Source organism: Marmota flaviventris, chromosome 2 (assembly GCF_047511675.1).
Source record: "Marmota flaviventris isolate mMarFla1 chromosome 2, mMarFla1.hap1, whole genome shotgun sequence".
Lineage (NCBI taxonomy): Eukaryota > Metazoa > Chordata > Mammalia > Rodentia > Sciuridae > Marmota > Marmota flaviventris.
Genome location: NC_092499.1, coordinates 135,318,918 through 135,343,280, shown reverse-complemented (window position 1 = coordinate 135,343,280; position 24,363 = coordinate 135,318,918). Strand labels below are relative to the sequence as shown.

At 39.2% G+C, this 24,363-nt stretch overlaps 1 protein-coding gene and 1 pseudogene across 4 annotated transcripts in view; both read right to left on the bottom strand.

The window, feature by feature from the left end:
* Homer2 (homer scaffold protein 2) overlaps positions 1-24,363 on the bottom strand; it is an 88,287-nt gene that overhangs the window by 27,918 nt on the left and 36,006 nt on the right. For 3 of the 4 annotated variants that reach the window (XM_027921736.3, XM_027921742.2, XM_027921750.3), the window contains exon 2: positions 4,116-4,272. In XM_027921736.3, the coding sequence (XP_027777537.1) occupies positions 4,116-4,272 (157 nt within the window). Of the gene's footprint in view, positions 1-4,115; positions 4,273-17,421; positions 17,492-24,363 lie in introns of those variants that run through there. The other variant, XM_071608577.1, reaches the window with a different exon arrangement.
* Positions 12,297-13,333, bottom strand: LOC114080178 (hydroxysteroid dehydrogenase-like protein 2; annotated as a pseudogene).

The window sequence follows — 24,363 nt, the reverse complement described above, 5'->3', positions numbered from 1 at the left end:
GGCTCAATTAACCAATGCTCTGGAAACGGAGTGTCTTTACAATGCAGTTGGCTGTTCTGCCCCAAAACTCACCATAAATCATGGCTGTTGGTGTGTGCTGCATGGCTCACAGTAATGCTCTGAGTTGGGAGATGCCCTCTGTCCACTGTCCATGAACAGGGCAACCCTAGGTCTGGTCCTTGGTTCTTTCTTGGCAGAGACCTTGCCCCTTCCCACTATCCTTCTGTGTACACTGTATACCTGCTGCAGCCTGGAGGGGAGGTGGCCAGGCCTGACTTCATCATCTTCTCACTCCCCCACCCACTTCTCTGGTGTGGCCCACTCTGATTGGTGCTGAAATTCCAAATATGGGCCAGGCATGGTCTTCCTCCAGAGAGCTCACAGTCTCCTGTAGCTCCATACACAGACACAAATCCACATAATTCCTAGAGTTTGGGGCAACACTGAGGCAACACACTCATTTCTTTAGGTAGCAGCTGGAACTCACACATGCAATACTATCCCTGAAAAAAGGAAATGGCTTAGTGTTTCAACAAGAATGAAGAATGAATCTGAATACAGAGTCTTCCTGTGATTAGCAGAACCAATTGCTCTCAGGAGTAGGACTGGCTCTTCATGCATCCTTCACCAAGTAGAGCATGACAAATGCTTGGACAGGGAAGAGGAGCTTGCTGAGCCTGGCGTGGAATGACAGCTGCTAAAGCTGCTGGCTACAACTCCACCACTCCTGGGGAGTCTGTGCTCTTCAGACTGCTCACAGTGGCTGGGTCTGGTGTGGCCTTTGCTCAAAATGATCTCCAAGTCCCTTCCATACCAGCACCTTGTTACAGAAGCACACCTACTCTATTTGGAGAGGCAGAGCAGACTTGCTCTTCCATCAGCAACAGTCCTCTGCCTTGTGAAGGACCATTGACTTGGAAGTACCAAGCAGAAGCTCAAGGTAAGGATATGATGTGGCCAGGACAACAAAGAGAAGCCTAGCAATAGGTCCCAGATCTGCCCAAGGTCACAGAGATACAGTCCACATGGTCCCAAAGGCTAATCTGTCATCTAAGTTGGGATCAACATTTGGGATCAAAGGCCTAAAATGAAATGGGTTGTCTTAATGTGGCAGAACACAATGATGGGGAAGCCAGGAAGCATTCATACTTCTCTAGCCCAGGAGCATCCACTCTGAGTGGCTAGCCCATGACATCATTCTCTAGTCACCTGAGACCTAGGATGTGCAGCTGAGCAGGTAGTAGGGTTCTAGGCTTGGAAGGCCAGTGAACATGGAGCCAGGAATACAAAGAGGACAACCAAGCTGATTGTACAGAGACAATGGATAAGAATCTGAGGGGAAGGCATTGGTGTCAGTACAAACAAACAACAGTCATCTCAGCATACTTGACCCTATTCCAGTCCACAGGAAGGAAGGCCATCCATCTAGAGTATTTAGATAGGGTAGAAGCTAGGTTAGAGAAATTAGTACCCCAACCATGAGTGAGGGAGGTGCAAGCTGCAGAACACCAGGCAGTGGCCATAGCTGCTACTGCTCTTTAATCTTTTCTCTACGCCCCACTTGACTGAGGAATAGCTGAAGGCCCAGGATCTGGTCAAGACCTGGCTGTTGGTTTCACTTGTTGTTGTTCATTGGGTCAAGAGTGGGTCCAGCAGGGCTGACATGGTGCTGGGATCACATCCAGTGCTCTGTGTTCCAGTTCTCCATGCAAGAAATTTTCCCCTATCTCTAATCCCTGAGTGCTAATGATAATTAAGTGCCTAAATCCTGTCCCTACCTCTCCATGTTCCAGGGCCTTCTGCAGAACAGGGCTTTGTCAAGTTCTCGATGCTATAGTGGTAAAGTTAGAACTCTGAGTGGGCTATGGGAACACCAGGTGGCTGGGCATCATGGTGTGAAATGTGTGTGTATTGGGGGGGGGGGTATCCTGAGATCCTCTGTCTCCATCTCTATATTGCAGCAATTCCCCAAGGCCTAGGTTTTCAATTTCCACTTTTTAAGTGCCTAACTTGTCGGATCCCCCACCTTGGGCTTGAATTAGCTCTGCTCCACAGTTATGGCCTTAGTCCACCCTCCTATACCCATCTGATTTCTCACAGCCATCTCAGTTGGCTCAGACTTCACCAAGCTGTCATAGCCTTCAGGAACTGCAGAGCCATAACGATACAGTGGCTGACACTGACAAATTACTAAAAGCCTAGCTAACAGGGCTAAAGCACTTATTCTAAGAAGTTGTTTTATCTATAGTTAAGCCCAATATATCCTTGGATAGTTCAACTGACAAAAGTACAAACCATCCAAGGATGGCAGATGAACTGACAGAATACACAGATAAAAGAAAGCAGGTCAGCTCAATTCCCCATCCCTATCAGAACATCCTGGAAAGAATCCAGGCGATTCCAACCTAGGGAAGAGAAGTGGTAATTACAACTGCACCATCCCATGTCTCCCAGAAGCTTAAAGAAAAAAATTAAAATGAAATAAAAATAAAAATAAGGCAACTACTACTATGTCCCAGGCACTTTCACGTTTCCTTACTATTCACCAGCCTCACCCTCACCCCATGCACTATCATCCTGCTTTAATAGATGAAAAAGCCAGTTCTTGTGTATCTAAAGATGCTTGCCAGCACCAGCCTGCCTAGCCTCCTCAGAAGTGTGAGCTTAGCCAGGTCACTGCCTCCCCTTAGACCTTGGTTAAAAAATGAGGAGTTCTGAACTCTTTCCCTGGATAGGAGAAAGGGTTGTGGCAACTGGAAGAAGTCACCTTCATCTGCAGTTGCCATGGTGCTGGAAACACAAAGGAGGCACTTGGAGAACACAGACTGAAGGGAGAATTTGCCTTAAAACTGGGATCCTCATTAGATCGGAAGGCTCCAGCAGGTCTTACTGTGGGGGCGGGGTGGGGGGTGGATTTCCAATGGAGGCTTCCTCATGCCTTCTACTCTGTGAAGTGCAGGGAGAAGTCTACACCCAGGCCCCAACCTAGAGCACAGCTTCCAACTCTCTACTTCCTGTTGCCTAGGAAGGCAAACCTAGAGGCAGAAGTCAGGAGAAAATGCAGATAGGAATGAGAAGGCCAGAGGCTACTGCACGGGTCCTGGCAACACTGTGCCTAAGCAAGAGTTCAGGTCTTAAAACAGAAAGTATTACATGTGAGGTATTCCAAAGGCAAATTTATTTGATAAACTTAGAAAAAGGAATGACTTGCTGTTTTTTGTTCTTTTTTTAGAGGCCAAATAGTTGGGAAATCAAAACAGAGACATGGTTTAGAGGATAAAAAGGATCACTGAATTTCAGATGACAACGTGTAAAAATGTCTGGCAGGGTAGATGCAGACTGAAGACTATAAAGTGGTGGGTTTATTTATTTATTTATAAAAAGACTTTGTGGTATTTCTGCTGGCATCCCTTCATTTTACTCCCATAATAATATGGCAAAAATGTGGAGAAAGATAGCAGTATAACGAAAGTACCAGGAAAAAGGTATTTCACGAAATACACCAAACATTTAATAAAAATTGACTTCCATGTCTAATGATATCAGAACCAGACTAGATATAATACCTAATGCTGGTAAGGGTACACTAAACTGGCATTTTCATAATGCTGGAAGAAAGAATCCTTTTGGAAAGCAATTTGGCAATATGTATCACGAGCCATAAAGTGTTAATATTATGGCCTAATATTACTTCTAGGAATCTAGCCTAAGGAAATATTCAAAAGAAAGCAATAGAACTGTGATAACAACTGAGGATATCTAGCACACAAAAATGTTCATTATCTATAGTAGAGAAAAATTGGAAGCCACTCAAATATGCAACCATAAGGGAGAAATTAAGAGCACTATAGGCCCCTGATGGAATCATTATATAGGAATTAAAATGTTAGTTACAAAGACAGTGTGGTAACAAGGAAATCTGCTTTTCACTGGATTGCTATATTTTTAAAAGGACAGAAGAGCAGGATACGTGACTACACAGACATTATGATGATAACTTTCATGTTCAGATAGCTGGTTCTGGATACACCTTTTTCCTCCTACTTTTCAAAGGGATGGTACTGCTTTGGACAGAAAATAAGTGAGAATGTTAAAATCAGCAGGTGGGGCAGTACCTTGGCTCCATCCACACTGATGATCCGATAGCTATTCCTCGTGACATCGTAGAAGTAGGAAACAGTGACAGCTTGCTTACTTGCAGGCACCCAGTTCTTCTTGGTGCTGGGGTCAATCTGGAAGACATGCGCTCGGGTGGTGAAGATGGGCTGTTCTCTGTAAGAGGAGAGATGGGCATGTAAGTTGATGCAACATGACTTTTATGTATAATTTATGATTTCTAGGCTACCTAGTGCCCCAAAAGACTTTAAATAGCTTATTCAGAAAGATACATATGCATGAGGACAATTAAAATAAAAAAATGGAAGAGAAAAAGACACACCAATGAGTAGTTTCTGCAACCCACACTCTGTTTGCAAGGCAACTGGCCTCATTGAGCAATTTGCTTAAAATGCAACTCCCTGTTGAGAATTTCTGCATCCCTGTCAAGTGTCCAGTTCCTTCTCTGACATCCTGTTGACATTCTTAGGATTTTGGAACCATTTCAAATTTATTATGGGGGATTCTGTAACAAATTTAAGATTGTGCAAGCCATTTATTGCTTAATGTTATATTTCTACTAAGTACTTCTCAAATTTCCATCATGATTTTATATCCTTCTGGTTATCTCTTTAATTTACTTTTGGAATAATTTAAGGACTTTACAACTTGACCAAGTCTTAAAGTTTTATGTAGAAATCATCAAATTCACCTCTTTTGCTATTCTTGAGCTACAGTTTTCTGCCTTTTTCTTCATGTAGTTGCACATTATCTGTGTTTCTTTCTGTTTAGTGGAGAATTAATTAGATCCTAACAATAGACATTAATAAATAAGGCAGATGAATAAAAACTGCAATGGATTGCACTACATAATCACATTTTAAGGTACCTACTTCACAAAATAACACAGACTCATCACAAAATATATTAATTTCTGAAGACAGGGTCTTTGGGCAAACTGTCTCAAAAATCCTTTAAGTGTTCAAAATAAGATGAAAATTGAAAAATAAAAGCAACCAGCTTTGCATAAAATTCTACATATTTAATAAGGACTTATTAGAAATACAAAATTAAATCAAAAGGTTTAATTTTAGTTTAGCCAAATTAATTTTTAAAATTCTTAAAATGTCAAAAGAGATGACATAAAAAAAAAAAAAATGGACACCCAAGTGTATACAAAAGCCAAAAAAGAAAGTGAATTTAAGTACACTGGTCTCTAAATGGAGTACTTTTAGGCAAAGCAGTCTTTGAACTCATCCTGACTGTGGAAGAATCATTACTGGAAAAGAAAGCTCTTGAGGAGAAATATTTTCCTAGAAAAGCAATTTGCCATTTGAGCCTCATGCAAGGAACATGGAATAACATGATGATGTCAGCATAGTTTCAGGGAAATGAAGAAACCTTCTTTATGACTATTTTTCCAAGGCATGCTAGTAATGCTACTTGAGTGCAGTTGTTTCTAGAAGCCAGAAGAACAGCCAGAGACTATCACTCTTTGCTCCCCGAAACTTCTTTTCTAGGTTCCCCTGAGCAGGACAAGTGACTCTGGGAATGTGGATTACTAGGATATTTCACTTCCCTCAATAAAAACCAAGTTCACCCACCCACTCAATCCTAAACCAACACCCTTTCCAGTGCCTGGGTGTCAGCTGTGGAAACAAAAGGAATATTCTCACTGTAATTTCTCACATCTGTTGTCAAGAGGCCAGGCTGTGAGGAAAATGTGCACAATGAATACAAGCTCTTGCAATCAAGTCCACATGGGGAAGTCTGATGTCTGGATGGCCCAGCTGTGCCACTGTCAACACAGCACTGTATTTTTCTAATCATCTAAATACAACACCATAAAGAAAAAAACACTTCTTCACATACAACATTCTCTTGCATATGTAAGAAGAAAGAGTGATTTAAAGGGCAGTCACTACAGAAAATTTTCAGAGAATAAAACTGTACTCAAATCTCTGCCTCTCTCTTCCACAGCACTGAATGGAGGCCCATGGGTCAGAAAGAATTCTTCATTAGGGAAGGAGCCCAGGCTTTCAGATCTTTCATCTTGTTCCTTACACTGAGGTAGAGTGACTAGATCTAGGTGTTGGCAAGCTTAGTATTTCTTCTGCCATCATGATAGAAATTAGCTCGGCATTTACTAAAAATATGAGTTCTCAGGCCCCATCCTATGCCCCCTGGAATCTGGCTGTCTGAGGAAGAGGGCTGAGGACTCCATTTCTAATAAGAATTCTGGGTGATTTTTTATCTTCAAGGAAGCTGGGAATATGGTCACATATTGGATATTATCAGGTTATCTAAGGAAAAATGGAAGAAGTAAGCCCTAAAACCAGGATTTCTCCTCCAGAATGGAAAAAAAAAAATTATACATCATGATCCCCACAAAGTTCTCCCAAGCTCCAGGGGGCCAGCAATGGGACCCAAAACAGGTTCTCCAGATGGAAACAATGGAGGCAAGGGGCGAAAGAAAGGGAATGATGGAGGGCAGTTTGCAGTGGCCAAGCAGGGCCCTCCTGCAAGCGCTCTCTGCCCTGGGGGCCTATAGGAATGAAAAACTGAGGACAACAATGTGGAGAGAGTAGAGGAGGAGGGCATGGAGACAAGAAAAGACAGCAGGGCTTTCTGATCAGTCATAAGCAAAAGCAGCCTGCCATTTGCTTGGCATGATTGAGGCCAAGGTGAGCATGTAGACCAAAAGGGCTCCATCTCCAAATCTGCATTCTTGGCTCTACAGATGGACTGAAGTTACTTGGGTTATCCTTGGGACCCCATCCAGAAATGCAAAGATGTAGGGAGGCATGGTGAACTCAGCTGGACACACCCTTGGTCACCATAGCCAAGTCCTCCACAGAGAAGTGGCTTCTCTCACACAGAGATCCAGGAGGGGACACTACAGGGGGTCACACCAGCCCCATTCTGAGGGTGGTCACCATGGCAGGTAGCTATAGCCCTCCTGAGGCCAAAAACTTTTGTTCCTCAGTCCCAAGGCCCTGGACAGATGGGAGAACCTGCACAGCCAGACTGGCAGCAGCACTGTATACAGGTACCCACCCATAGGACTGTGATTTCCACATGAATAACCAAATCTGAGAGCACTGGGGAGTTTCAGGCTGTTCTTCTGAAATTCAAAAAGTCTACTGTTATTTCAAGAAGCAAGGATGAAAAGAACAGCCAGTGGCTGACATTTACTGAGTGTTTACTGTTCTACAAGGCTTTACACGTGACTTCTCACTTAGGTTCACAACAATCCTATGGGGAAGGTGCCACACAGATGGAAAAACAAGAGGCCAGGTAAACTGCCTTGTGTCACATCGTTAGGAAATGGCAGATTTGAGCTTTGAAGTCAGTTCTAAGTGTCAAAGAAAGCCTTCCTGTTAATACTCTTTCCCTAAAATGAGAGTTGTTTGTAGTATGCAGCTTCTGAGGTGCCTCCCAATGTAATCCCCTCCCCTTGAGTATGGGCAGGACCTGTGACTTGCTTTTAACCAATATGGGAAAGGATATAGGTTGTCACTTGTGTGATGAGTTTACATAGATTGTGATTTCTGTCTTTCTAGCAGACTCTCTCCATTGATTTTCTCTTGCTGACTTTGATGAAACAAGCTAAGATGATGGGGAAACCCAAGTTTCAAGGAATTGAGAAAGGACTCCAGCCAACAACCAGAGAACTGAGGCCTTAATCCAATATCCCTGGAGGAACTGAAATTCTGCCAACAAACACATGAGTTCAAGAACAGACCTTTCTGCAGTACAGCCATCAGATGAGACTCATACCTTGGCTAACACTTTGGTTACAGCCTTGTACGAGACCCTGAAGCAGATGATCTAGCTAAGCCTTATTCAGATTCCTGACCACAAAAATATGGTTCTTATATTAACACATATTAATTGTATGAATTAATGGGATTTATTATGTTATTTCCATACATGCACACATGATGCATGGATAATGCCCATCCACCCTTCTACCCTCAACCCCCTTCCCTTTCCATTCTTGCCAGCACCCTTCCCACTCCCTTAAAGTTCCTTCTTAATTTCTTTCTCTTTCCTCTGCTTGCTACACTTCACCATTTTTAGTGACCACTATTCTGCTTCATAGTTCCATAAGACTGACTTATTGTTTTCCCTAAACAAGTAAGAACATTGTGGTATTTGTCTTGTTTCACTCAATATAATCCTCTCTAGTTCCATCCATGTTGCTGCAAATGACAGTTTTCCATTCTTTTTAATAGCTGAGTAGAATTCCATTGTGTAAACATACCACATTTTCTTTATCCATTTCCTCACTAAAGAGCACCTAGATTGATTCTATATCTTGGCTACTATGAATAGTGCTCAATAAACAAGAGAGTGCCCTTATCTTTCTGGATGTCAACTCCTTGTTGGATGTACCATTTGCCAATATTTTCTCCCATTCTGCAGGTTATCCCTTAATCCTGTTGACTGTTTCCTTTGCCGTGCAGAAGCTTCCTAACTTGATATAACCCCACTAGTCTGTTTTTACTTTTGTTGTCTATGCTTTTGTCCTATCTTTAAAAAAAACAAAAAAAAAAAAAACACTTTGCTTATACCAATGTCTTGAAGTGCTTGCCCTATGTTTTCTTGTAGTAATTTCATTGTTTCAGGTTTAAGATTTAGGTCTCTGATCTATTTTGAGTTGATTTTATGTATTATGAGAGAAAGGGATCTAGTTTCATTCTTCTACTTATGTATATCCAATTTTGCCAACACCACCAAATTTACCCTCCCCGCCAGGATTGCTTTAGCTATTCTGGGCTGTAGTTCCATATGAATTTTAGAAAAAAATTTTCTGTTCTATGAATAAAGTCATTAGAATTTTGATGGGAATTACACTGAATTTACAGATCATTTTCAGTGGTAAGGTAATTTCTTCCAATTCATGAACACAGAATATCTCCATTTTTTTGTGTGTTGTCTATAATTTTTTCACCAGTGCTTTCTAATTTTTGTTGTAGAGATCTTTCTTTCACTTCCTTGGTTAAGTTTATTCCTAAATATTTTTTGTACCTATTGTGAATGAGATTGCAGAAATACATTTTTAATACATTTTTTAATTGTAGGTGAACACAATACCTTTATTTTAATTTTATGTGGTGCTGAGGATCGAACTCAGTGCCTCATGGTTGCTAGGCAAGCACTCTACCACTGAGCCACAACCCCAGCCCGCAGAAATACATTTTTATGTGCATGTGTGTATATTTTTTCTTTCCAGTTCTGGGGATCAAACTTAGGACCTGTGCATGCTAGGCAAACACTCTATACCCCCTGGCCTCCAGAAATATGTTTTAAGTTGCTTAGTTTGTGGTGTTTATTACAAAGCAATAGATAACTAATACATTGTCTTTCATAGAAAATTTACTACACACCAAGTAAATGATACATATTCTCATTTAAATTTCTCCCAAAAGGGCTGCTAGTGGACAGCATTATCCACATAGATAAGTGAGCATCTCAAGACAACTTCTGCAACCTGAGCAACAAATCTCGACATTTTTAAGGGCAAAATCAGAGAACTTTAAAAATTCAACCACAAAATTCAGAGAAGCAGACCCCAACTTTGAAAGAGTATTTTGCCTCACCTGAGAAAGTAAAAGATACGGAACTAGGACAAAGAAGGCAGTTCCTATAAGCGTACAAATCAGTAAAAATAGAAAGATTTAAGAGAGTCATAACTTTCCAACCAAGAGGCCACATTTCCTTCCCAGCAGGGAAAAGTGGAAGAATGTGTGTGCCAGAGAGCAGAAAATGCCTTCATATCCAATTTTATTCTCCTTTCTTTGGTGTTCAGTGCTCAGGGAGTATATTTCAAATATACTCCCATTCCTTCTTCACTACTTTAAATAGAAAGCAGATGTTTCCGGATGGCAAAATGCTTCTTTAGGCAGACAATATAACCTACTGTTCTCTTGTATAGTCTTTTTAGAGCTGAATAAACACCAATTGCTGTTCATTGAACACATTTTGGAACCTGACAGTAATTGTCCCCAAGAATAATTAGACAGTCTGTGCAGCATATGTATGTTTGGAATATGAAAACCACTCGGCAGAGAGACCACTCTTCCTTTTTTTGGCTTCATGTGAAATGATTCTGCAAATAACTGGCAATAACTACTTTTTACAGAAAAAAAATGATGTTCTAACTTGTCATAATCCTTCACTTGCAATGCTTAGCACTAGCCTTTTTTTCTGACATAACTCTGTAAAACCTCATGATTCTTATTTTTCCTACTTCTATTTGATTTGACTTATAACAAACTATTCAGACATTATTTTACAGCTGTTTAACAGTATTTCAAAGTCTCATAAGGTGCCTTATTAGTCTGGAGTCTTGAATTCCTTCAAACAAGACCCATACAACAGCAAGAAAAGTTTTCCCCCACCCCAGATGGGTTAGGCATAGCTCACCCAGCTTCAAAGGCTTCCCAGGCTCTGTCCCTGACAGGACCAGCTCAAGGAGCTTTGGAACAAGCACCTAGCACTCGCCCCTCACTAGACTGGCTTCTGTTAATTTCTTCTAGCACTTCTGCATCATCTGTACTTCCATGTGTCCATGCCATTGCACTTGCCTGTCACTGGGCTCCAAATGTCCTTCCTCTGTTTGGCCTGAAGAATCTTAAGTCTTGCCATAGTATCTCTTGAGGTCTGACACATGCTCTCAGCTTTCTGTTATTGTTGTTTGTTTCTATGGTTCTTAGGATGGAACCCAGGGACTTATACATGCTATGCAAGCACTCTACCACTGAGCCACACCCCCAGCCCTTTCAGGGCACAAGCTTTTTGGCTGAGCATGCATTATAAAGGACCACCTGGTAGGCTCACCTGACTCCTGGTCAGCACTCCAGATGGTTATCAGGCCCCCAGCCAGCAGGGCCAAGTCCCCAGAGCCTAGACAGAGAACTAGGGAAAAGGACAGGCAGACAGAGCGTTTTCTCACAGACACTCCCATGCAAGGAATCAAATTTACAAGCATACTGGCATTCTACTCCCATATGAAAAACACATAAGATTACTATAATTTGCAGATATGACTGCACATCTAGAAAACTCAAGAAAATCAACTGAAAAAGTGAAAAATTCAGTAAGGTCGCTAAGTATAAGATGACTAACTATAAAATACATCAATAGCCTTCCTATATATACAAATAGCCAGATAGAAATTATTATTTTTTTCAAATTTTTTATTTGCTCTATTTAGTTATACATGACAGTGGGATGTATTTTGATATATCAAACAAACATACACGGAATATAACTTGCCATTTTTGTGGTTGTACATGATGTGGAGTTATACTGTTTGTATATTCATATTTGAACACAGTAATATTATGTTCGATTCATTCTACTATCTTTCCTATTCCCATCCCCCTCCATTTCCTTTATCCTTTGTTAATCTAGTGAACTTCTATTCCCTCCCCCAGCTTATTGTAAATTAGCATCCACATGTCATAGAGAACATTCAGCCTTTGGTTTTTTGGGATTGACAGCCAGATAGAAATTATAATGAATTTTTGTCATATATGGCTCAATTTATATGGAATATCCAGAATAGACAAAACAACAGCAAGATAAAATATATTTTTTATTTCTTAAATAGGCCTCATACTACAATTAGTTGAATTACTTTAATATTTTCCTATTGATAAATGTATCTAGATGGATAATCAACAGGTAAAAACTATTTTTATTTTATTTAGTTTGCACAAGTATTATTTATTAAGTAGTTTATTGTGTGATTTCTTTGAAAATCACATTTTCTTTAAAATAAGTATATTAAAATCCAAAACATCATTAAGATTTTCATTAGTATACAATTTTAACATGAACGCTTCATTTACATGAGAAGAAGCTTTGTAAAGGGCTAATTCTACTGCTTAATCCTGACAGGTTGCTTGAAACACATACTTTTCCTAAAAGAAGGCTGTAACCGAGATATGAGGTTCAAAGAGGATAAAATCTGTAAAATACAAAAAACTCAGTGTCTCAGAATGCCACTTAATGAAGCCTCTGTTTGACTGGCTAGTTGTGTGAATTACAATTTTAAATCTTATATAAGTTCTATTTTTCTCCAAACATGCATATCCTTATAATACAATAGAGAAGACAACAAACATTAGATGTTAACTGTTGAGCCTTTTTACTTTTTAAACATAGTCAACATTTTTGTTTCTTTTTCTTCACAGTCTGGAATGCATTTGATTCATTAGCTTCTGTGTTTGATTGCTAGGGCCATGTTTCCTTTAATCTTCTTTTTCCCTGACATGAATGCCTTTGTTGGTTTTGGTTTCCCTGAAAACATTTTGACAGGATCATCGGTAGACATACTCATCACCACATCTGCCCTAGCAGAGGGCTCTCCATGTATGACATTCCTGCCCTTGTTTTTCAGATCGAGAAACCACATGCCACCGTGTCACCCCATGAGTTTAAACTGATAGATGGCTTTCCCACATCATCATCATTGGAGAGACCTTCATTCTAAATGTTTCTCCATAGCTCCAGAACACAGTTTTGACTGTGGCTCTGACTTCTCTTCTTTAGATTCTAGAATAGCACCAGATGATTCCACATGCTTGATAACTGCATCTGGGTGTTCACCTAAGAAATCTGGTAACAAAAGATGGCCCAGTTTAATTGCATAGATGTCAAAATTTTTTATTCCTGGGCTGGGGTTGTGGCTCAATGGTAAAGCATTTGCCTAAATTGTGAGGCACTGGGTTCAATCTTCAGCACCTCATAAAATAAATAAATAAAATATAGGTATCGTGTCTATCTACAACCAAAAATATATATATTTTTAAAAATATTTATTCCTTCCCCTTCTAAGATATTTTCATCAATAACAAAATTGCCCTTAAAACATTTTAGCTTTTTGAGAAGGGAATATGCAGCAACTGCAATTATCTCAACTTTTCTACATTGGCTTTCAATCCCAGATCCTTCCAGCATTCCATAGCATAAGTAATATTCTAGGACATTAGGCATTGACTGATACTTCACCTTTAAATTCTTTAAATTCTTCTACCATTCCAAGCACACACATAGATATACCATGCTCAGCAATCATATAAACACAGTGCCATTTGAACCACATAGGATTTAGCGTGCTGAGATTGAGGATATGAGCAATTTTCTTTTTCCTAAGAGGAATACATGATGGGGAAGTAAAGCAGGTACCTCTGAAGTTCACATTTGACATAAGACCACTTTCCTTATAGGTGTTTCCACTGTGTTAGTCAAGCTAATGGTGCTGCCATTATTCACCAAAATGTCAATTCCTTTCAATTTCTCTACTGCCTTCTATCTTCTGTCACTGATTAGTGCTGTTTACTTCTCCTATTAACAATACATGGCAAGGCCCTTACTCCAGCTGCTTTGATCAGTGTTGGGTAAAATGACTTCTATAGTTCAGAGGAGATGGCGGAAATAGCCATAATGAATTTTTTTAAATCCCTACGGGGTGGGTGTGTAGCTCAGTGGTAGATCACTTGCCTAGCATATATGGGTTCAATCCTCAGCAACACAAAAAAGAAAAAGAAAAGAAAGAAAATAAATGACACTCTTATTCCCTAGAGTACCTGACAGTTTTTAAGGAGCTCCAAACATACTTCTGATATATTTGTGGCCTGCTTGTGTGATACGAGTTTGACTAAGTTCTAGGGCTGGTTCATAGTCTGAGGGTTATCCCAGGGGCCATCACATTCATTTTAATGTGCTCTGGAAAACTGCCCCAACTCTGAAAGTGATGGGTGAGTCCTCAGCAGTGGGTGAAGATCTGGATAGGGAGTCAGAGAGAGGCAAAGTTGCAAAGAAGCAAAGCCAGGAGGGAAGGCAAATATCTTCATGGGTGGATACGGGGCTTTTCTGAGGATGTAGGATAGGTTAAAAAGTTTGTGAGGGGCTGGGGCTGTAGCTCAGTGGTAGAGCACTTGCCTAGTACATGTGAGGCACTGGGTTCGATCCTCAGCACCACATAAAAATAAATAAATAAAATAAAGGTTTTTTAGAAAAAAGTTTGTGAGAGAATGAGGGAAAGGTGAGTCTTGACCAGGGACAGGAGAGAGAATAAACAAAGCTTACTAGCAAGACTGCAATGCCATTTCATATTCAAATGGCACCCCTCATTTCCTGCACAGAAACCCTTCTCCCACTTCAATGCATTCTCCCTCTAACCCACTCCAGAGCTCAGCAAATCTGTTAGGTTTAGCAGATAAGGGGGAAAACAGGCACAAATGGTGTTCTCAGAAATCAGGAAGGGCCACTGCAGCTATAGGAAGAGGTAGTAGGAGATGAGGCTCAATGTGGGCCAAGCCAGAGAGCCATGGACTTTGAGTGCCAAGCTAGGGAAATCTATCTTGGGACTAGCATCTACTGACTATGCTCTGTGGAAAATTTACATCAAAGCTATTTTCTCTTCCAAGTACATTTCAAGGCCAGGATTGGTGGCACATGATTGTAATCTTAACCACTCAGGAGGCTGAGGGAGAAGGATGGCAAGTTTGAGGCTAGCCTCAGGAACTCAGCAAGACCCTGTCTCAAAACAAAAAATAAAAAGAGCTGGGGATGTGGCTCAGTAGTACAGTGCCCTGGGTTCAATGCCTGGTACCCCAAACAAAACAAAAGAATATATTAAAAAAAAAAAAAAACACATTATGTAGGAAAGATGTTAAATGCATTTGGATAGTTTTTTGGTTTTTTTTTAATCATGCAATATCACCTTTAGGATGTGGTATTCTTCCAGGAAATAACACAGGTGCCAGATGATATGCACATATCTGTCATATGAGCTGCACACAGGCATGTAACCTATACTTACAAACTACAAACTACTTATTATATACAAACGATGCAAGAATGGACACCTTCTATTTATGATTTACTATCTATGGAAGGTATCTTTCTTAGGATTTCAAAACATATTCATGATTTTATTCATGGATGTCACATTAAACATTTACACTATAAAAACTCATTCCACTGGAATCCATGGTGAACAGAGTAAATTTTAATTGTTTAAAGCAGTTTTATGATTCACACACTGTGCATTCCACAAGCCAGAATTGGAAAACATCCAAGTAATGATTTCTAAAAAACCAGGTGGTGAGCTGCCAGAGTCACAACAATTAATGATTTCTGGGACAGCCTAATTCAAGAGAGTGCAAAATCTTGCTGCAGAACAGTTTGTGTTCTTTTGCTATAACACATCTGTGCACAAAGATTTTCACATTAATCTGCAAAGAAAAGACTTTATGCCATACCCGATGTGAGGCTATGACTTGGCAACATCATTCCTAATATTAACCAAATATGATTTTTAGTCTTTTAAGACTAAGAAAATAATGTTCTCAATTTTAAATGTTAAGGGCTTTTGTATTCGTCTACAATAAAAAGGAAATGAGATATTTGTACTAATGTACTTTGATCTTAATAAATTAAAAATAACATTCTTTGATGATTTATTCTATTACAGTTAATAAACTATTCCCATATAAATGTGAATAATCTTGCAGCAACTAATCATCTGTGAGATCATATCTTGCTGCCCACTTTACCTTAGAGTATGCTAAATCTTTGATCTGTTGATCTTCCACTAATATATCAAAATGTGTAAATTGTCTCATGGTAAAACAAATTTAGGAAATGCTGATTTATTTTCCTTTTTTTAACTTTAATTTGTTATATAGGGCAGTAGAATGCATTTCAATTCATAGTACCCATATAGAGCACAATTTTTCACATCTGGTTGTACACAAAGTAGAGTTACATCATTCATGTCTTCATACATGTAATTAGGATAATGATGTGCATCTCATTCCACTGTCTTTCCTACCATCCCCTTTGCCCTATCTAGAGTTCATCTAATCCTCCCATGTCTCCCCCAACCCCATTATGAATCAGCATCCTTAAATCAGAGAAAACATTTGGTATTTGCTTTTTGTAGATGGGCTAACTTTCACTTTGCATAATATTCTCCAACTGCATTCATTTACCTGCAAATGCCATGATTTTATTCTCTTTTAATGCTGAATAATATTCCATTGTGTGTGTGTGTGTGTATATATATATATATATATATATATATATATATATATATATATACCACATTTTTTTATCCATTCATCTACTTAAGTGCATCTAGGTTGGTTCCACAATTTAGCTATTGTGAACTGAGCTGCTATAAACATTGATGTGGCTGTGTCCCTGTAGTATGCTGTTTTTAAGTCCTTTGGGTATAGACCAAGGAGTGGGATAGCTGGGTCAAATGGTGGTTCCATTCCCAGTTTTCCAAGGAAACTCCATACTGCTTTCCAGATTGGCTGCACCAATTTGCAGTCCCAACAGCAATGTATGAGTGTGTCTTTTTCCCCTCATCCTTGCCAACACTTGTTGTTTGTATTCTTGATAGCTGCCATTCTGACTGGAGTGAGATGAAATCTTAAAGCAGTTTTGATTTGCAGAAAATGCTGATTTTTGAGCAAAGGAGTAGCACTGTTTGATCCAGTTGAATAATTATAGCACGTGTACTAAGAATGTGTAGAAGAAAGAAGAGGCTGGAAAATACTAATGAGGCACTACACAACTCTCCAGGCATGCAGAGATAGGGGCCTGGCTGGGAGCAGTGGGCTAGTGAGATTTCAAAATGTGGCATCAGAATTTCTGGTTTCTGGTCTAACATGTAAAGAGCTTGAAAGTCACCTCTCTATCTTTACTAGTAAAAGATGAACAAACTCAACAATCAACAATGTATCTTGACTCTATCACAGAAGTGAGGTCACAGGGCAAACCACAGCACCCCCCTCAATTTGGAGAGACAGAGAATCACAACTTACCAGAGCAAAAACCCATAAATGGAAACTTTCGTGAGAATCAGTACCATGGCTGAAAAACCTGCACTGTAAATGGCAAACAGTCTTCAGCTTGTTGTATGCCAATTTGAATTAAAACTCCATGAGGACACCATCATAGGGGTGCTGCCACACTTTGCCACACTTTTGTTGCTTTTACTTCCAGAAGTCTACAAAGTTCTTATGAAAAAATTCAAAGAAAAATTCCCCCATGCTTCTAGCTGGTAGAAAGGAAAGTAGCCGTTCTAAGGAGTTGTGGCTCAGTAGTATAGCGCTTGTATAGCATGTGTGAGGTACTGGGATCGATTCCTGACCCACATAAAATAAAAACAAATAAAATTCACCGGAGCTCTCTGTTCTTAAAAGGTGTGTGCTCAGGAGAAACTAATTCACCAGAGCACAATCTGCTAGAGGTATGAGAAGAGCCTCACTGACCTTTGAGACTGGAAATACCCACCTCCAGTACCCTCTAGTCTTCTGAATGGACAAAGGGAAACACTCTCCTCCAGCACCCTCAGCCATCTGGACCCACCTAAAAGGGGGAGGAAAAAACCTGAGAAGCACTGGTGAAGTTCACAGTGCAGGGGCACAGGCCCACCCTGACTGAGGCCTAACCACAGGACTATAGAACCTTCCTCTTCCCACACAGTACCACATTACTAAAGGCCCACTTGGAGCAGTTCCTTTTACCCAATACATCATGTTACCTTTCAACAAAAAAATTACAAAGCTGGGGCTGTAGCTCAGTGGCAAAGTGCTTGTCTGCATGGGTGAGGCACTGGGTTCCATCCTTAGCATCACATAAAAATAAACAAAAAAAAAATAAAGGCATGCTATCCATCTACAACTACAAAAATAAATAAATAAATAAAAATTTAAAAATTACAAGGCATACTTAAAATGAAAAAGAAGAATTTAATTTTTTATTTATATGACAACAGAATGCATTATAATTCTTATTACACTTACAGAGCACAATTTTTCATATCTCTGGTTGTATACACAGTATATTCACACCAATTTGTGTCTTCATACTTGTAACTTTGGATAAGGATCATCATATTCCACCATCATTAATAACCCCATGCCCCCTCCCTTCCCCTACAACTCCTCTCCCCTGTCTAGAGTTCGTCTATTCCTCCCATAATCCCTCTCCCTATCCCACTATGAATCAGCCTCCTTATATCAAAGAAAACATTCGGCATTTGGTTTTTTGGGATTGGCTAACTTCACTTAGCATTATCTTCTCTAACTCCATTCATTTACCTGCAAATGCCTTGATTTTATTCTCTTTTATTGCTGAGTAATATTCCATTGTGTATATATGCCACTTTTTTTTATCCATTCATCTATTGAAGGGCACCTAGGTTGGTTCCACAGTTTAGCTATTGTGAATTGTGCTGCTATAAACATCTATGTGGCTGTGTCCCTGTAGTATGCTGTTTTTAAGTCCTTTGGGTAGTGAGATGAAATCTTAAGAGTGGTTTCGATTTGCATTTCTCTAATTGCTAGTGATGATGAACATTTTTTCATGTATTTGTTGATTGATTGTACATCATCTTCTGAGAAGTGTCTCTTCAGGTCCTTGGCCCACTTGTTGATTGGTTTATTTATTTATTTATTTTTTTGATGTTTAGCTTTTTGAGTTCTTTATATACCTTAGAGATTAGTGCTCTACCTGATGTGTGAGGGGTAAAGATTTGCTCCCAAGATGTAGGCTCTCTATTCACCTCACAGATTGTTTCTTCTGCTGAGAAGAAATTTTTTAGTTTGAGTCCATCCCATTTATTGATTCTTTATTTTAATTCTTGTGCCACAGGAGTCTTATTAAGGAAGTTGGGGCCTAATCCCACATGATGGAGATTTGGGCCTACTTTTTCTTCTATTAGACGCAGGGTTTCTTGTTGTATTCCTAAGTCCTTGATCCATTTTGAGCTGAGTTTTCTGCATGGTGAGAGATAGGGGATAAATTTCATTTTGTTGCATATGGATTTCCAGTTTTCCCAGCACTGTTTGTTGAAGATGCTATCTTTTCTCCAGTACATGTTTTTGGCACCTTTGTCTAATATAAGATAATTATAGTTTTGTGGGTTAGTCTCTATGTCCTCTATTCTGTACCATTGGTCTACCAGTCTGTTTTTGTGCCAATACCATGCTGTGTTTGTTACTAATGCTCTGTAGTATAGTTTGTGGTCTGGTATAGTGATGCTACCTGCTTCACTCTTCCTGCTAAGGATGGATTTAGCTATTCTAGGTCTCTTATTATTCCAGATGAGTTTCATGATTGCTTTTTCTATTTCTATGAGAAATGTCATTGGAATTCTGATCAGAATTGCATTAAATCTGTATAGTGCTTTTGGAAGTATGGTCATTTTGATAATATTAATTCTGCCTATCCAAGAGCAAGGTAATCTTTCCACTTTCTAAGGTCTTCTTTTATTTCTTTTCTTAGGGTTCTGTAATTTTCATTATATAGATCTTTTACTCTTTCATTAAGTTGATTCTCCCAAGTATTTTATTTTTTGAGGCAGTCAGAAAAATTAAATATGTAGGTATAAATTGAACAAATAAGTAAAAGATCTACATGAGGGCCAGGCTCAGAGGTGCATGCCTGTAATCTCAGCAGCTTGGGAGGCTGAGGCAGGAGGATTTTGAGTTCAAAGCCAGCCTCAGCAACTTAGTGAATCCCTAACAACTCAATGAGACTCTGTCTCTAAATAAAATACAAAATAGGGCTGGGGAATGTGGCTCAGTGGTTGAGTGCCCCTGAGGTCAATACTCAGTATACCTCCTCTACATGAGGAATAGTATAGAACTCTGAAAGAAATATCAAAGAACCAGATAAATAGAGATTTTGTTGATTCTGTTGCTAAAACCAAATACCTGATACTGGGTATTTTATGAAGGAAAAGGGGTTATTTAAAATGCTACAATTGGAGATTCAAGAACATGGAAACAGCATCTGCTCAGTTCTAGTAAGAGTTTCAGTGGTTAGGTTACAGCATGACAGATGGCATTATGGTGGAAGCAGATGAGAGAAGGAAAGAACACATGATGAGACAGGAAGCTAGAGGGAGATTCAGGAGCCAGACTTGCTCTTTCACAGCAACACACTCTTCCCAGAACTAACTCCCTCCATGAGACCAGTATTAATCCCTTCCAATGGCAGTGTTCCCAGTGACCTAATTATCTTTCACCAGACCCTACCTCTTAAAAGGTTTCACTGCCCCTCATAGTATAACACTGGGGACCAAGCTTCCAACACATGAACCCTTGGGGAACACACTCAAAGCATATCCAAATCATGGCAGAGATATATACCATGTTCACAGGCAGGAAGACTCAATTTTTGTCCAGAAGTCACTTCTTCCCAAATTAATCTATAGATTCCATTCAATCCCAATCAAAATTCTAGCAAGTTATTTTGTAGATATTGACAAACTCATACTAAAGTTTAGATAGAGGGACAAAAGACTCAGAATAACCAACTCACTACTGAAAGGGAGGAACAAAGAAGATAATACTACCAAACTTTAAGACTGATTATAAATAAGGCAAGAATAATCAGGATAGTGTAGAATAGGCAATAGAATAAAAAAAAATAGATCAAGGAAACAGAATACAGAGCAGAAACAGTCCCACATGAATACAATCAAAAGATCTTTAACAGAGGTAAATAGGGAGCCTACATCATGGGAACAAATTTTTACTCCTCACACTTCAGATAGAGCCCTAATATCCAGAGTATACAAAGAACTCAAAAAATTAAACAATAAGAAAACAAATAACCCAATCAACAAATGGGCCAAAGACCTGAACAGACACTTCTCAGAGGAGGACATACAATCAATCAACAAGTACATGAAAAAATGCTCACCATCTCTAGCAGTCAGAGAAATGCAAATCAAAACCACCCTAAGATACCATCTCACTCCAGTAAGATTGGCAGCCACTATGAAGTCAAACAACAACAAGTGCTGGAGAGGATGTGGGGAAAAGGGTACTCTTGTACATTGCTGGTGGGACTGCAAACTGGTGCGGCCAATCTGGAAATCAGTATGGAGATTCCTGGGAAAGCTGGGAATGGAACCACCATTTGACCCAGCTATTGCCCTTCTTGGACTTTTCCCCGAAGACCTTAAAAGAGCGTACTACAGGGATACTGCTACATCGATGTTCATAGCAGCACAATTCACAATTGCTAGACTGTGGAACCAACCCAGATGCCCTTCAATAGATGAATGGATAAAAAAAATGTGGCATTTATACACCATGGAGTATTACGCAGCACTAAAAAATGACAAAATCATAGAATTTGCAGGGAAATGGATGGCACTAGAGCAGATTATGCTTAGTGAAGCTAGCCAATCCCTAAAAAACAAATACCAAATGTCTTCTTTGATATAATGAGAGCAACTAAGAACAGAGCAGGGAGGAAGAGCAGGAAGAAAAGATTAACATTAAACAGATAGATGAGGTGGGATGGAAAGGGAGAGAAAAGGGAAATTGCATGGTAATGGAGGGAGACCCTCATTGTTATACAAAATTACATATAAGAGGTTGTGAGGGGAATGGGAAAATAAACAAGGAGAGATGCGAATTACAGTGGATGGGGTAGAGAGAGAAGATGGGAGGGGAGGGAGGGGGGATGGTAGAGGATAGGAAAGGTAGCAGAATGCAACAGTCACTAGTATGGCAATATGTAAAAACGTGGGTGTGTAACTGATGTGATTCTGCAATCTGTATTTGGGGTAAAATTGGGAGTTCATAACCAACTTGAATCTAATGTATGAAATATGATATGTCAAGAGCTTTATAATGTTTTTAACAACCAATAAAAAAAAATTAAAAAAAAAAAAAGATCTTTAACAAAGAAGCAAAAGCATTGCAATGGAACAAATAGTCTTTTCCAAAAAAATGGTGCTAGAACAACTATACATGCACGTGCCAAAAAGAAAAAGAATCTACACAAAGACCTTATACCCTTTATAAAATTAACACAATTCGGATTGCATACCTAAATGTAAATGCTTAACTTTATATAAGTAACTGCTTAACTTTATATAAAACCCCTGGAAGGTAATATTAGAAGAGAAAATATAGATTTCTATGAATATGGTGATGCCTTTTTAGATATAACACCAAAGCTACAATTCATGAAAAGACTGAAAGAGCAAATTCCCTTTGCCTAGTCTCATTCAAGAAGGCAGAGACCTCACAATTCAATTATCCCCCAAAGACCATATCTCCCAATACTGCTGCACTAGGGATTGTTTCAATATGAATTTTTGAAGGGGACAAGAACATTTAGACCACAGAAGATGGCAAGAAAATACAGAGAGAGAGATATTCAACATCATCTGTCATTAGGGAATTATAAATTAAAACAACAATGAGATAGCACTACACACCTTTCAAAACAGCCAAAATCTAAAACACTGATAACATCAAATGCTGCTGGGGATATGGATCATTACTGGTCAAAGTGAAAAATATACAACCACTCTGAAAGACAGTTTCTTATAAATCTAAACATACTCTTACCATATGACTCAGTAATTTTGCTCCTTGGTATTGACCCAAACAAACGGGTTCACACAAAAACCTGAACAAGGATGTTTAAAGCAACTCTATTCATAGTTACCAAACCTTGGAAGCACAAGATATACTTCATAGGTGAGTAGAGAAATAAATTGTAGGTACAACCAGACAATGGATTATTATTCAGCACTAAAAAATAAGTGAGCTATCAATCCATGAAAAGACATGGAGGAATCTTAAATGTATATTAAGTAAGAGGCTGATTGATCTCTCCAAAACCACTTGGCTACATATCACATTAAAAACCACCATGTTGGGCTGGGATTGTGGCTCAGCAGTACAGCACTTACCTACCAAGTGCGAGGCCCTGGGTTTGTTCCTCAGCACCACATAAAAATAAATAAATAAAATAAAGGTATTATGTCCAACTACAACTAAAAAATAAATATTAAAAAAAGCCACCATGTTGCCCTTCCTTTATTAGGAAAGGAAAAGAAAGTGGTGGGTGTCTGAAGTACACATTGAAAGACTTTAACAGTCCTCACTTTGTCTCAGGACATTAACAGGCTTTGTTTAACAGGCTTTGTTTTAAATACTAGTTTCTATAAGGGCTATTTCTACCTGTTAGGAACAAAAGTAAACAAGCAGAGGGCTGCTCCACAAATTTTTGCTCTTTCCCTTCTTATAAAGAGTAAAGGAAGAACTGGTTCAGAGACCTCAAAGAGACAATGCCTTCTAAGATGCTGTGACCATCTGTGATCTGGGACAAAGCCACTTCACTCTCCATGAGGTGGAAGCTGAATATAACCACCTCAAAGGTTTAGGATTAAATGTGATGTTGGGTGCAAAATGCCCTTTTGTATTAATAGCATCCTGCTAAAGGAATATTAGAATATGTTAATTATAGGCACAAAATGCTACTACAAGGAAGAGAATCCCTTTTTTACTTTAGACAGCTGAATCTGCCCAAAGACAGTCTGGTTCTCTCCCTATTAGCATCAGCAAACTAAACAAAGAAATTCTCCCCCAAATAACTGCTTTTATAATCTAAAAATTTGGTTTTCTTAAAAGTTTAAGAATTTAGACATCTGGGCCTTGTTTTTTCCTTTACTGGCAAATTAGTAATACTAGTGTTAGCAAACTGGTCTAACAGTTCATTTTTCAGGTTTTTCAACAGTGCAGCTTGCAGGCTCCTGTGCAGCAACAAGGGGATTCTAGTTCCAGCTCTAGAAGACAACCCTTTAAGTGTATGGCTACCACTCTGAATCTGGGTTTGAGGGGGAGAAAAGCTCTTTTCATTTTCCTAGGAATCATACTTGTTTAGAATTTCATGGTGTGAAAAGGCTGGTAACTTGCCAAGTCAATTACAAAAGGTGTTAACACAAAACCAAAGGTGCAGACTTGCCTCAAAAGAGTGTTTATGTTTTCATTTATGCTATCAGTTGGTCTCTCTGGCTAATGAATATTTTATGTGTGTATATATATTCCATAAAACTTTATTTACAAAAACCAGTGGCAAGTATAGAGCTGCCATATTTGGCAAATGAAAATACAGGATTTCCAAGTACATTTAAATTTCATATAAACAGTGAATAATTTTTTTAAACTCTATTCGAGCTATAATTCAGATACCATAAAATTCACTTTTTCTTCCCCCTCCCCCTTTTTTTTTATTCTGGGAATTGAAACCAGGGGTACTTAACCACTGAGCAACACTTTGTGTGTGTGTGTGTGTGTATGTGTGTGTGTGTGTGTGTGAGACAGGATCTCACTAAGTTGCTTAGGGTCTTACTAAGTAGCCCTGACTTGCAATTCTCCTGTCTCAACCTCCTGAGTCACTGGGTTTATAAGCATGTAC